The sequence below is a fragment of the Sminthopsis crassicaudata genome, chromosome 2, assembly GCF_048593235.1.
Source record: "Sminthopsis crassicaudata isolate SCR6 chromosome 2, ASM4859323v1, whole genome shotgun sequence".
Taxonomy (NCBI): Eukaryota; Metazoa; Chordata; class Mammalia; order Dasyuromorphia; family Dasyuridae; genus Sminthopsis; species Sminthopsis crassicaudata.
In genome coordinates, this window is record NC_133618.1 from 269760954 (window position 1) to 269776723 (window position 15770).

The following is a 15770-nucleotide window of genomic DNA, read 5'->3' on the forward strand; positions in this document are numbered from 1 at the left end:
CATCGTTCCCCCAGTATCCTCTTTTCCCTTTTTCCCTTCTTTCTCTTCCTCCCTTCTTTCTCTTTCTCCCTCTCCTCTCTTCCCCACAAGAGCTACAAATGCCTTTCCCTTGAGACTGCTTTCAATTTTGCTGTCTGTATCTTGTATGTAGCTGGTTATTATCTTCCTCAATTAGATTGTGAGCTCCTTGAGAACCTTTTAATTTTAACCTTTCTTTCTTTCCTCAGCACTGAGCATAACACATAGCCATTTCTATGGGCTTAGTAAATGTTGCTTGACCCTAATTTTTACTAACAACAAAGTTAGAAATGACCTGTTAGAACTAAATAAGAATAAGAAAGGAGACATAGGTCTGGGCCTCCATTCAAAGTCCAGTTCCAGGGACCAGTCTGTTTTGTTCCAGCTCAAGGGTTAGCTAGAAAATATTATGGGCCAATGTGACAAATATGAAAATATGTTTTCATTGATTGCATATATATAACCTACATTAAATTGCTTATCATCCCAGGGATTGGGAGAAGAGAGGAAGGGAGAAAATTTGGAACTCAAAAAATTTTAAATGAATGTTAAAAATTGTCTCTCTGGGGGCAGCTAGGTGTTGTAGTGAATAGAGCACCAGCCCTGAATTCAGGAGGACCCAAGTTCAAATTTGGTCTCAGACACTTCACACTTCCTAGCTGTGTGACCCTGGCAAGTCACTTAACCCCAGCCTGGTGGGGAGGAGGGGAATTGTCTCTCTGTATGAAATGATGAGTTGGTGGATTAGAAAATATGGAAAGACTTGGACCTTAGAAGAATGATGTTATCTATCTTCAGAGAAACAAGTGTAGTAAACCTTACTTGGATATATATAAACGTATATGTGGGTTTTTTAAGCACCTATGATTTTGTAGGTATAAGGATCTCCCATATTAGAAACTTTTCTTACCAATGAATGCAAGCTGCACCTATTCTTCAACTTTTAAACTGGCACAGTTTTGCAGAAAGCAATGGTATTTAATTCGAAATACGAACAGAGACATTAATCAATACAATTAATCAATACATAAAGATCCTATGCAGAATACTGACTTCTTTTAAAATGTAATGCTATTTAGATTTTATTGTATTTGATCTCTTTTTAAAGTACTTCTCAATTACTTTTAATCTGATTTGAACCTCACTCATGCTCCCCTGCCCTTGGCCCATATGTTTGTGCCTCTGCTCTAAAACACTTAGAAGTTAAGTGTCTTGTCCATGATCTCAGTCAACATGTATCTGAGGTAAGGCTTGAACCCAACTCCTCCTAGCTCCCAGACCCACTACTTCCTACTTCTGAAATCAAAGGCTGCTTGATATAGACATTTCTAAGCAGCTACTGATGTGATTTGCTTACCACTGGAATAATAGCATGCCCCTAATCTTCCAACTCTGAAATTTGAAAGGGAGCAATGAGGTTTAAATTCATTCTCAGATAATGGGCACATGAGAAAGGAAGGAAAGGGAAAGAAGGAAGGAAGGGAGGGAGGACAGAGAGGGAGGCAGAGAGGGAAGAGGGAGGAGGGAGGAAAAAGAAAAAGGAAGAAAGAAAGGAAGGAAGGAAGAAGGAAGGAAGGAAGGAAGGAAGGAAGGAATGGAGAGGAGAAGGAAGGAAGGAAGGAAGGAAGGAAGGAAGGAAGGAAGGAAGGAAGGAAGGAAGGAAACGAAGGAAGGAAGAAGGAAGGAAGGAAGAAGGAAGGAAGGAAGGAAGGAAGGAAGGAAGGAAGGAAGGAAGGAAGGAAGGAAGGAAGGAAGAAAGGAAGGAAGGAAGGAAGGGAAGGAGGAAGGAGGAAGGAAGGAAGGAAGGAAGGAAGGAAGGATAGGAAGTATAGATGAATTATCTGATAATCATGGAGGAAAGCTTATAGGTGGAGGGTTATGAGAGAAGATGTTTCCCCACCCACAATCCTTTAGGGTTATCCCTAGAATCCTGAAAAAAAAATGTAGTAGTATCTGAGTTCTGGAACCCCAACATGTCAGTACCAGTAGGTTTAAGAGAATAACTACAGAGCAGATAGATAAACAGACAGACGGATAGCTGGCTGGCTGACTGGCTGGCTGACTGGATGGATGGATGGATGGATGGTTAAATTTATTGCCAGGTCAAAGGATATGCTTGATTTAACATCTTTTGGGGTATAGTTCCAAATTGCTTTCCAGATAAATTTATAGATTTGTTGTTTAACGGCCAATCATCTTTTGGTCTTTTCCTGGCTCTTCCATGATTTAAAACTATGTATGCCCTACATGGGTACAATCATATCCTCTTCCCCCTCCATTTCTGCTGCCAGTGATATGTTATCTTCCCTCATTTGCAAGACCTATTTTTCTTTCCTAGAGCTTAGTATCATGATTGGCACACAGCAAGCACCCAATAAATGCCTGTTATCTTGTTTTGCCTTGCCTTGCCTCGCCTTGCCTTGTGGTATAGGGATGTATTATTACTGTGTCATAAGAAATTATGAAACCGACAATTTCAGGGGAAACTGAGAAAACCTCTTTAAACTGATGCAGAATGAAGTGGGAAGAACTAGAACTGATTTGCACAATGACAACAACATTATAAAGGGGAAAAAAAAAACTTTGAATGAGCAGAACTGGTCGATGCAATGACAAACCACTATTCCAGAAGGCCAAAGTTGAATCCCATCTCCTGTTGTGGAGAAGAACTTGAAATACAGGATGAAATGCACATTTTTAAATGTGGCTAATGTGTAAGTCTATTTTGCTGAACTGTATAATTTTGTCATGTGGATTTTTCTTTTTCTTTTATTGTTCAATTAAGAAAGGGGTAGTGGAAGGGAGGGAAAAATAAACCCATAAAAATTGTAATAAAAAGGCAAGAGTGAGAGTGAAAGCAAGAAGGAGAGAGGGAGAGAGAGAAATTGTGAAAATCAAGTAGCCATCCACATTCTGCTTAAAAACCTCTGGCTTTTAGACAGAAACCTCTTCTTGAGGCAGTCCACTCCATTTTTGGCTTATAAGGAACCTATGTCCCTTCTCTGTTGTTATATCATTTTAGACACTAGGCCTCAATTACTTCATGTAGAAAAGGGGGTTGAACTGGATGACCTTTAAAATCCCCTTCACTTCTTGATTTATAATTCTATAATCCTCTCTGGGACTCAGTTTCCATTTTTGTAGAATGAGGGGATTAGATTAGAAGGCTTTTAAGCTTCCTTACAGCTCTCAAGTTAGGATTCTGTGATCATCTCTGGACCTGTTTCCTAATCTGTAAAATGAATGTGTTGGATTAAATAGCTTCTAAGATCCCTTACAGCTCCAAAATTATAAATAATTTCTACTTGGACATATACAGATGAGGGAAATTGAGATATAGAGAGGGGAAGTGACTTCCCCACAGCAGAAGAGCCAGATCTTGAATCTCTAAGTCCAGAGACTCCTCAGATTCAAGGAAGCAGAAGGCTCAGGGCCACGGACCAAGGCTCACTAGTTAAAGAATGGCAATTTTTGATCCTGCCTCCATCATCATGACCTTGTTATATGGCCACTCTATTCTTTATCAGAGGAATGAGGTTGCTTACCTTTATCTCAAGTTTAACTTGATAAGCAATGAAAAGTATCTTCCAAACCAGCACTTAAGTCAACATTTACTTCCCTGGTGCCTGCTATACAATGTTCATCTACAGGAAAAGCAGGCTCCCTGGAATATAATTTAGGCCAATGAACCTGATGTTTACTTCAGAACCAACCTAGAACAGAATGTTGTTTGTCCTTTCAGTCTCAAAGATGACCAATGACATCACGAGGGTGATGTCTTATTTGTAGGTGGATTGATTTCTGTGAGGCAGGGCAATGCAAAGCCACCAGCTTCACTCTCTCCTCCAGTCACCAAAGTCCAGTGGTAAGACAAAGGTCAAAACAATGGAGTGATAAAGGGATAGTTTGTTCACTAAAAGCCAGGACGAATCTTTCAAGACTAAAGCATGCTTGACACTAATAAGCAATACAACTTGGGCCAAATACGGTAGATAATGTTGGTATGATTCTATCAAGTTTGAAGCCTACATCCTTTCTTTCTGTAAATAAGTAGCAACAAAAGTAGAAAGGGACAAAATAATGTTATTAGGTAGTTTTACTAGTTATTTTGGGGGAATGTTTTTTGTAAGTAGAGTTTATTTGTATACTTTGGGGGAGAAGTATCTTGTATAAAAATTTCTCAATATACATTTAAAAAGAAAAATAAAGAATGTTCTGCTAAACTAACGTTATTTTGTTTTTTAAATTTCCAAATGGAAACTGAAGATCAAAGGAATATACTTAATAATAACTAGCATTTATGAATCACTTTAAAGTTTGCAAAGCCCTTTACAAATATTATCTCATTTTGTCTTCACAATTATAAGAGCTTTTGTTCTCTCCATTTTAAGTATCTGAGGCTAGATTTGAACTCAGGCCTTCCTAACTCTTTACTGTTCTATCCATTGTGCCACCTAGCTGTCTGTATAATATAATGTAATGAACTTAGTATAGATGCATTCAGCAAGTTGACAAATGAGATCACATAGTAGAGTTGTAGTACGGGGGTTCATGTCTGGCTCTGTTTACTACCTTTGGGACTTCTAGCAGGTGATTTCACTTCACTAGACCTCAGTTTCTTCATTTAGAAAATTAGTGGTTTAGGCTAGATGACCTAAATCTTGAGCTAACAATTCTAAAGTATCACATCATCCTTGTGAGCTTTATACTCACTAATGTTCCTTCATACATTCTTTTTCTCTCTCTTTCCCCACACAAAAAAGATATATATGCATGTAGCTATAAATATATAGATAGATCCCAGAGAAGAGGGAATCCCTATAGATGATAAATTCCATTAAATTTTTTTTGAGTTTTAATGGTTTTTATTTTTCCAAATACATGCAAAGATAATTTTGAACATTCACCTTTGCAAAACATTGTGTTCCAAATTTTTCTCCCTCATTTCCCTCTTCCCTCTCCCCAAGACAGCAAACAATATATGTTAAATTTGTGCAATTCTTCTAAATATATTTCCATATTTATCATGCTGCACAAGACAAATCAGATCAAAGGGGGGGAAAACATGGAAAAGGAAAAAAAACCAAGCAAACAATGACAACAAAGGTGAAAATGCTATGCATTGATCCACATTCAGTTTCCATAGTTCTCTCTCTAGATGTGGATGATACTTTCCATCACAAATCTATTGGAAATGCTTTGAATTACCTCACTGTTGAAAAGAGCCAACTCTTACAGGAGTGTATGGGGCTGCTCATGCAGGACTAGCACCTTTGGTGTGAAGTCTTGGTGAACCCTTTTCAGGCTGTTCATCCATCTTTGCTCATGCACTTTCACCCAACTTTCACGGTGGTCCTAAAAAGCTGTAGCATGAGCAGCAGCTCATAAAACCAAAACTCCAATAAAGCCATCTTAAACCAGGGTAAGGTGAACTGATAGGTCTCAAACCCATTGGTGAATTATAGGGATGTATACTCCAAGCATGTGAAGACTTCCTCTATTGGAATGGGCAAAGAACAGTTTATTCCAACAGCCACAAAGGCTGCTGAAACAGGTGCTGTGGAGGATTTAGAGTTTAGACAGACACCAAGACGCCAAAGCCATCCACTGCATCCCTGGTCACCACCAGTTATCTTGGCTTTGCTTCTGCCACTGGACTGATGACTCAGAAAGAGAGAGTGAAGCTGACAACTTTAGGCAACTCTGCTTCACATAAATCTAATTCATGAGCAAGTCAGGACATCACCCCATGATGTCATTGGTCCTCTTCAAAAACAGAGGTTGAACAACATCAACAAAACCTCACAAATATTCCTATTTGTAGGTATCATTACTCGGATTGCATCAAACTCGGGAACATTGCAGAACCTCCTAAGTGACTTACAAAATCACTCAAAAGAGTTTAATCTAAATATCCTCATAGGAAAAATCAAGAGGATAATATATATTGCCCAGATTGTGCTGTATCATTGGATGGACAGTACATAGAGCCAGTCCTCCCTCCCTCCCTCTCCTCCCTCTCTCTCTGCCCCCTCCTTCTCTCTCTCTCTCTCTCTCTCTCTCTCTCTCTCTCTCTCTCTCTCTCTCTCTCTCTCTCTCTCTTCTTTTTGTCTCTCTTCTTTCTGTCTCTCGGTCTCTCTGTGTGTCTCTCTGTGTCTCTCTCTCTCTCTCTCTCTCTTTTCTCTCTCACACACTATATATATATGTATGTATGTAGATATAAGCACTTTCACATACTATAATTTATTCAGCCATTCCCCAATTGATGAGCATCTAATTACTGTCCAATTCTTATGGCAGCCTATTCTTGCTCACCATGTTCCTGTGTATACAAGATACATTTATATATTTACGTCTACATGAAAAAAAGAATAGGCTACCAGACAGAACCAATGAAGAATTGTGCATGAGAAGCATTTTAGTGAAAATCTTTAGTAAGATACATAACCTGAAAAAAATGGATTATATAGTATGAGGATCAACTAGCCGGCAGCCCATGGGCTCCATTTGTATCTGTGAAATATCAAAAGATCTAGAGGAGGGGCAGCTAGGTGGCGCAGTGGATAGAGCACCAGCCTTGAATACAGGAGGACCCGAGTTCAAATCTGGTCTCAGACACTTAACACTTCCTAGCTGTGTGACCCTGGGCAAGTCACTTAACCCCAGCCTCAGGGGAAAAAAAAAGATCTAGAGGAAACCCTTCTATCTACCCCCACTTACTACAGTACTTTGGGCAGACTCTCAGAAGGATGATTTATGGTAAATCCTAGTCACACAAAATGAGATGTAGATAGGTTACAATCTGAACTAATGGAGACAATTCCCACATTATTGATGACATGAAAAATCCATGAAAATTCTGAAACATCCATTCTGCACAAGACTGAGAGAAACAAAGTATAAATGTATAAATAAGATGTTTGCATGGTATAGTTAAGTGTGTTTAGAAGTGTTTGGCTTTGAAGAGTTGTGGGGGAAGGTTTTGCTTTTATCTTTGTCCTGGTATCACAGGTCCTAGTATAGTACCTGAAATAGCCATTTAATATATAGTTGTTTATTGATTGACATAAAACTGGCAAAGAAGTCTTTACAGCACCAGTACTTAATCCTCCAGAGTATCCATGGATAGGGTCTATGAAGTTGGATAGAAAAAAAAAATTACATCCTTATTTCACTAACCTTTGTATTTTCTTCAACTATGAATTTATATATATATATATATATATATATATATATATATATATATATATATATATATATATATATATATATATATATATATATATATATATACACACTACACACACACACATATACACATGCACTTATACATATAAATAATAAGGAAACTAGGTAGCGGTATGGATAGAATACCAGGACCTGAGTTCAAATTTGACCTCGGACATTTGCTAACTATGTAACCCTGGATAAATCATCTAATGCCAATTGCCTCAAGAAAAATTCTGAGAAAGGGTCTGTGCACATCATAGACTGCCAAAGGAGTCCATGACCAAAACCCCCCACCATGTAAAGAACTAGTACTTTAGCTGCTTGTCCTACCTTCTGTCCTTGACCCTATTCCGACCCTTTTATCACTGACTTGACTGAAAGTGTAGATAGCACACCTATTGAATTTGTGGATAACATGAAGCCAGATAGGAAAATTTACATATTAGATGGCAAAATCAGGATCTGGAAAGAATAGCAGGCTGGAAAGTGAGGATGAATCAAGTTAATAAGATCAACTTTATGTGTTTGTAACTTCTTTGGTGTAAGCAGGATGAGGAGCTTCCCACCACTGATAAAGTTCTGTAACTTGTGAATCTGGGATTAGTTGCCAGGGGCACTGAGAAGGCAGGTGATGTGCCCAGAATCACACAGCCAGGATGGATCAGAGGAAGAATCTGACTTTAGGTTTTCCCGATGTAGGCTAGCTCCCTATTCACTACAAAACTTACTGGAAATGAGTTAAAACTCCATTCTTGACTCAAAAAAATCAAGTAAGTAGTACTAAGAGAAGGAAGATGTCTATTCACTTAAAAAAAAATCTATGAGTTATAATGGACAGAAAACTCAATATGAATTAGAGGTTAAAAAAACTAATGTGATCCTGCATTAGTAGAAATAATGATGTTGAGTCTTTGGTGTCCAACTGGTCACCCAACTTTCACTTGTTGCTCCAAGAAGCACAGCAGCCACACTCCAGAGAAAATGATCTTGGCCCCTGAATCAGGTTGGGGGCAACTGACAGACCTCAAGCCCTTCGGTGAATTAGGGGATGTCTATCAGAAGCATGTGAAGACTTCCCCTAACGGGGGAATAGGTGGATGAGAACAATCTGTGCTAACGGCCACAGAGGCAGTTGGAGCAGGTGTTGTGCAGCCCTGACAGCTTGGTCAAACATTGAAGACTCCAAGGTCATCCACCGCATCCCAGACCTTCACCAGTCATCTTGGCTTTTGTCTTGCCCTGAACTTCAGTGACTCAGGAAGAGAGAGTGAGGTTAACTATTTTGTGCAACTCTGCTTCCCTTAAATCCAATTCACAGGCAAGTCAAAACATCACCCCATGATGTCATGGGTCCTCCTCAAAAACAAAGGTGAACAACAACAACGATGCTCTTCCTAAGGTGGGAATGAGCAGTACTTGAAACACAGTAGACATTTCATATGTTTGTTAAACCAGCAGGACGTCTTTAGAGCAAGCACTTTAATTCCCCAACTCAGCTCCTGTTTGAGAAATTGCATCTAGTTCTAGGTACCATGTTTTAGAAGAGATATTGACAGATATCAGAGCATGTCAAGGATAGCTGGGATAGTGAGGATGCTCAAAATCACAGCACATGAGAAATGAAGTACCTGAGGCCATTTAGCCTGGACATGAAACTTGGTTGAGATGCTGTCTTCCACTCTTTGAAGGGCTGTCATATGGAAGAAGGATTAGACTTATTCCACTTGGCCCCAGAGGAAAGAACTAAGATTACTAAGGTGCAAGTCATATTGCAGAGCTGTCCAAAGTTAGGATGGGCTAACTAGGTTTGCAAGGGAAGGTAGGGATGTTCTATATAGGGTTCCCATATTTGGTTAGGGGTTAGACTAAATGAGCCCCAAAGTCCCTTCCAAAAGTATATGATTCTATGGAATACAGAGTGGTCAGAAAATAACCAGGTTTTACTGGGTTAAAGGCAGTTATTTTGCATTAAAAATAGACTAGGTTTGGTTTCCTCACAGAACTGGGCAAATGCGTTGTAATTTACAAATGGAAACACAAACAGAGGTGGCAGCCCTATTGGACCAAGTATTTCAAAACCCAAATTTAAAAAAATCATTTCATATCCCTTGGTTTCTTCAACTGGAAATCAGGAGGTTGGACTGACGACTTAAGCTCCTATGACATGAACTAACCAGCATAGCTGTTCTTCATATTAGGATCCAGATTTAGAACAGAAAGCCCTTAAAGGTCATCTAGTCCAACTCCCTCATTATATGGAGGTCAAGTGTGATTAAGTTATTTGCCCTCGATCACAAATAATAAGTGGTAGTCAGGATTTGAAACCAAGTCTCTGGCTCCAAACCCAGCGTTCTTTCCAATGAACTGAAAATTTACTAAGTTATGATGGCTCAGGAGCTATGGGATCCAGTCCAAAGGCAGTGAGGAAGAACCTTAGAACCACCATCCTATCCACAACTGCTAAGAGTAGTGTTTGGTTTTTCCCCCCTTGGAGCCCTCTGACACCAGATTTTAAATGTTTTTTCAGAGTAGAAAAGATTAGCAAAAATAGCAACTGTCTCTCCCAAGTCATCTGACAACAAACACACCCCCTCAAACCTTACTATGGTGAAAGGAAGGAATCTGACACCATCAGTTTGATTGTGGCTAGTGCTGACGAGGTCACCCTTTGGACCTGGCTCTCCCTCCCTTGCTGCCTTGGTGAGAAATCACTGTAGCGGTCAGAAGGTCAAGAGTCCTATTTTAGTTAGGGGGATCTAGGACTCAGAAATAAGTGCTAAAAGAAATTTTCCAACTTCACCTAATCGTTACACCACAGATCCGAGAGGAGGTCTCAGAAGTCACCTCAATTAACAGGTGAGCATCAGAGGAAGCATTTGAACCCAAGTTCTCTTATGTTTAGAACTCTTGTTCTTTCAACTTTGCCACCTGCCTCTGCTGCTGAGAAAATGAAGGTCCAGAACTTAAGTGCCTCCTCTGATATCTCAGAATGAATTAGCTCTGGCCTTGAATCCAGGCCTCCACAACATGCTCCTTCCCCACCCTAAGAGCTGTCTTGTTATTTTGTTTTGTTTTACAAAACATTGAAAAAAAATAAGATTTCATGTGCAGCATGATAATTGTGGAAATACGTATAGAAGAACTGCATATGTTGAACATATATTGGATTATTTGTTATCTAAGGAAAAGTGAAGGGAAGGGAAGGGAAAAAGAAAAAATTTGGAACACAAGATTTTGCAAGAATAAATGTTGAAAACTATCTATAAAAGTGTTTTGAAAATAAAAAGCTTTATATATTTGAACAAAAATTAAAATTATTTTTCTAAGCTTTCCAAAAAAAGAAAAACAATCAGAAATATTCTTATTGCCAAGAAGGCAAAAGTAATACCAACTTCCCTAAGCTGCCTACAAAGAGGCAGCTGAGAATTGACTTTGTCACCCTGGCCACTGCTCATATTATACCACTCCTGTTACTTTAAAATAAATAAAACACAAACAACACAATGGAGAAGAGAGGCCATCCTTGCTTTAAATGATTTTATTAAAAATTGTACCAGTTGTTGAAAAAAGACTCCATATATATACACATATATATATGCATGAGAAGAACATAAAGCCAGTATACTGTACAGATACAAAACAGGCCCTCTTCTCCCAATTCCCCTCCCCTCTTCCCCCTCTCTCCCTCTCTTCCCCTGCAGGGTCCCAGGAGGCAAAGGGCAGTCCTGGAGATCCGTCAGCAGGGGAACAAAATGCTACATTCTCACTGGGTCTCCATCCACAGCAGAGAAATGGGGCCCATGCCTCTTGGGGACAGCCTCGTTGGTGTGGACTGAGGGGAAGGAGGAGGGAAAGAAGGCAGGAGGTTACTCAGCCAGCCAGCTTCTGGGAGCAAGGGCCCTTCGACTGGAGCAGATGAGGGCTGCCAGCTGTGGAGAGAGACTGTCCGGGGCACATGCCCCAGGGCCCGCAATCTCCAGGGGGCACTGAGCACCGAGGGGCCAGCACCAGTTAAAAACCTCTGCCCAGAGTGGGCAAACAGCCCAGGAAGCAGCAAAACCATGGCATTCAAAGCTAGTGAGGAAGTCAGTCACGTCCACGAGGGAAGGCTCTGGGAGGCTGCTGGAGCTGCAGTCCCCATCCAATCCTAAATACCCAGTACCAGCCTTGGTGCCTGGTCCGGAATAGGGAACAAACTGCCTTAAGACCGTCGAAGGGATGGAGGAAGATTCGGACCACCTCCCTCCTCTCCCCTTGAGAGCTGGGATCCGACCCTGTCCAGCCCCGCCGGAGCCCTGACTTGAGCAAGCTCCAGTATAGCCCTTCCAATGTAGGATTTGCAGCAAACATCAGACACCCGCATGTACCCTAAGCCCCCCATTCCCATTTCTTCTTACTCTTCCCCCAATTAAAAAAAATAAACAACTCCCCCTAAAGGCAGCAAATCTCATGAAACTAAAGGCATAGAAATGGCTTTCCCAAGTTCTCACTTCCCAGAAGTAGCCACAGTGAAGGGCCAGGCCCTTCCCTGACAGCTGGCAGGAGCACCAAGTCTGTCTGTGTCCCTTTCTCACATATATGTACACACACACACATACATAAAACACATATTCCAGTGCATTCAACGTAAGGGGCCGGGGGGGGGGAGGGGGAGGAGTTCTGGTGTCTGCAGCAGGCCAGTGGGGTTGCACTGGGTCCTCCCAGCACTTAGAAGCCACAGTTGTCTGCTCTGAACACAAACAGACGCCTCTGGGGGACTGGTTTGTAGGTCATTGGGAGGTGATTTTTTTCCACTTTGGATTGAGCAAGACTGGGAGGCTGCAGAGAGGTCAACTCCCTAGAGACCCAAGAGTGGGAGGCTCACACAGACACTTATTTCTGCTTCTCGGATCCAGGGGGAGGAAGGGGAGGGTATGTTTCAGACACCCCCTCCCCCTTTCTTTTCAGATCCAACCGACTCATCTGAGAAAGGGAGTCCCAGCGTTTGGCCCCAGGCTGCTACAGGAACCATCCCACTCCCACTTTTGGCTGAGCTATTCCAGCAGCTCCAGACCCCTAACTCTGGGACACCAGGCTCCCCGGAGCCAGGGGACTGCTCTGCTACAGACAAAGGGGTTTGCCTCTGCCCCCCAGAAAAAATTTTAAGATGAATAATATAGCTTTGCCCTCCACTCAGAGCCCTCCTCTGGCCTTCAGCTGGTTACAGGTCACTTCTCAAGCTGCCTTCCCTCCCCCTCCTTCCAGCCTTCAGCTGGTTACAGGTCACTTCTCTGCCTAGCTCCCCTTCTACCTCCCGCCCAAGAGGCAGCCAGGCTACTGGGGGAAGGGAGTGTCTCAGGGGCCCGACCTAGGAACCACTCCAGCCTTTTCACACAGCAGGAGGTGGGAAAAGCAAGGAATAGAATCCTAAACAACACAAAATCAGTCCTTTCCACCACCACCACCCTCCCCAGTCTCCTCCATTTAGCTTTAAAATTTTGCCCAGGCTTGTCTGAGGACACACTCAGTTCCTGACCTCACATAGGCTAGCAATTGGGGGGGGAGGTTGTGGAGGGGGGGGGGCTGGGTAGGGTGAAGTCAGGGAGTCAGTAGGTGAAGAGTGGGGATGGGGGGTGGCAGTGCCTGCTACGGTGTGAGCAGCCCCTGCTCCATCACCAGGACTCTATGGCTCAGCTTGAGAGAAAAACCACAAGAAACCAAGCACTGATCCCACACATATGGGATAGGGAGAAGAAGGGGAAAGCCCTCAAAGCCCAGTTTTAAGGGCCTCAGGTAGAAATGAGGCTTAAAGACAAACCTGCCCCCCTTTTCCATACACTCCAGCATGGAAGGTTAGGGGTAGGCTGGTTAATTTGTATTGCCTGTAAAACTATAGCCAGAGCACTCAGTATTACTGCCTCGATATAAGGAAGGAAGAGGAAGCACATCATCCATGACACCCCTGGGAAAGGACGCCAGAATCCTAATGGAAACATTCAAAGGAAGAGTAGTGTTGGTCAAGAGACGGGCAGGTAGAAGGAACCCTTCCAAAAGTCCATTTGTGAGAGCCTTATTTACAAGCCCTGCATCCCGGTGCCCTGACTCACTTCCCCAGGAGACTTCTCTTTGTTCATCACAAGCTAACTTTCTTAGCAGAAAAAACACAGTGTGTACCCTGAGATGAGATTCAGGCTATGGTGGGGGAGGCGTTGGGAGAGACACCATCGAATCCAAGCAGAAGGGAGCAAAAGCCAGGGAGCTCAGCAAAAGCATCAAGTCAGCAGCCTGGCCCAGAGACTGACTCCCTGCGCTCAAAGAACTGATTACCTCCGTCTCCCTCAGCCCCACCGGTCCTGAGGGTGATCTGGCACTGAAAGGTGAGACAGAGAGCGGCTCATGTTCCACTTCTGATGGGAGACTGCTCTAATGGGAACATCTTCCAGAACCACGCTCCTTTAGCACCAAATTGTATTCCTTCTTAGAGATTTATTTCCCCCAAAGTATAATTTAAATTCTAAATAGTTGATAAATGTGTTTCCTGTTCCCTCTCCAAACTAGACCGCTCTCAAGAGATGCCAGGCAGTCACTGATAGTTTTCTTTGGTGGGGATGAGGAGAGAGATGGACGAGTACAGAAGATTTATACCCAGGGGAAGCTGGAAAAAACAAGGAGCCCCAAAACCCGGCCTTGAACTCAGTTCCATCTTTTGTCCCTTCCCCTGAAAAATAAGCCCCAACAAGAACCATAAAAGCCACAGTTCAGCAGATAACAGCCACTAACCACCCCAACCCCTTATGCCTTGCTTTTTCGCACCTAGCATTAGGTACACAGCATGATGGAAAATTCCATAGAAACAGGAATGTCATCTTCTGAAAGGCATGAAACTTCTTTCTCACTAAAAAATGGGCCACCTGCCTAGTGCCTCAGATAACCAAGGATTTCCAACCAGGGCTTCCTTTACCAATAGAGTAGCTTTCCAAAAAGAAGCTGACAGTCCTCCCCTCGCCCTTCCTTCCCCACAAAGGAAGCTGATGCAATAAGCTGACTGACCACTTCAAGATGAAGGTCAATTTACTTTTGACTGACTCTAGTCCCTCGAAGAAAATGTTCTTATCAATTCGCCGCCAAATCAGATCCAAAGTCGGCTTATAAGTTTGGTTCATTCTCTCACAGTTTCCTGTGGCTGTGGATCCCTTTGACTCCTGGGAATGTCACAGTGGCCTTACCCACCTGCTCCCCAGTCCTTGAGAGGGATACTAGAAATCCTGAGGCAACTGGACATGGGACCACATCCTCTGGGGCTGCCACTGGTCAGGGTGGAACCTGGATTTGTCACCAGTGCAATGACTGATGAACTTGCTAACTAGCCCATATTAAGTAAATTTCCTTTATATTTAAATGACAGTGGTCAGAGCAGTGCTACCCTCCAGCACCGGTCTGCGTTAGGCTCAGCAAACCTTCTTCTCTTCACTCTGAGGGGAAAAATTCACAGCCATAATTTGCAGTGAGGAGCTGATGGGAAGGGAATCCTAGGAGAAGCTGGGCAGGGTGACCAACCCAGGGCTGGTGTCAGCACATCTGCTTCGTTTTCCCTCACACAAACCCAATCTCCGAGCCTGGCCAACAGAAGCGATGCCCAACAACAGCCATGGAGAACGGGGAGGAGTCAGTCCCAGCTCCTTCTTCATTGTTAGCACTGTCCCTCCCAGAAAGAACCAGGTGATGGTCGCCTTCAGCACCCACTGCCTCAAAGGTCCATGTGCCAGGAGCCAGCAGAAGGTCTCATCCACACAGATACACCAGCTTTTCCTTCAACAGTGTTTGACCAAGGCTCCCCAGCCTGGGGGATGGCTGGGAGCAGAACAAATGTCCCTTGTTGAGTTGGTCTTATGTACACAGAGATAGTAAAACAAACAAAGTCCCAGAAACAGACAGACAAAAAAATATCAAAATAATAATAATAAAAAAAACTTCACAAGACACAGTGCCAGTTTTCCTGGAGTTCTCCCCGATGTCCTGCTCCAGGGGTGGGGGCGGGATTCTCCCTGTGGTCCACACACAGAGAGGGACAGCAACGTCTCACCTAGGGCCTGCCCCGTTCCTGTTCTCCTCTCTGTTCAAGGCCAAATTGTGAAGGAAGAGGAGGATCTGCCACCACACGTGGTTTCGGTTCTGCTGGTGCTAGAAGACAAAAATAGATAGATAGATGGATAGATAAATGTCCACCTAGGTCCCACTCAGACTCTTTATTAACTCTAATAAAAGTTCGGTTCCACATTTTTGGGAGCACAGCAGCAAACTGGGGGGAAAAAAGGAGAGGGGAGAAAGGAGTGATAGGGAAGAGAAAGTTAAGTTCTCCAAAAACAATTGTCGTTCTAACATTAAAAAGAAAGGACCAGACTCTTCAGGCATTGTGCACAAGAGGATTAAACTTCTTTCCCCCTCCTGCTTGCAGGATTTTACAGAGTTTAGCCAAGAGCTGCTTTTAATCAGATTGGCTCCTGAGCCTCTCAAACCCCAGCTGCACTAACAACAAACTTTTT

At 42.8% G+C, this 15770-nt stretch overlaps 1 protein-coding gene across 2 annotated transcripts in view; it reads right to left on the reverse strand.

Moving 5' to 3' along the window:
- Positions 1 to 10771: 10771 nt before the first annotated feature.
- BMF (Bcl2 modifying factor) overlaps positions 10772 to 15770 on the reverse strand; it is a 29770-nt gene continuing 24771 nt past the window's right edge. For both annotated transcript variants that reach the window (XM_074289257.1, XM_074289258.1), the window contains exon 4: positions 10772 to 15408. In XM_074289257.1, coding sequence (XP_074145358.1) covers positions 15307 to 15408 — 102 coding nt within the window. In that variant the 3' untranslated portion in view covers positions 10772 to 15306. The remainder of the gene's footprint in view (positions 15409 to 15770) is intronic.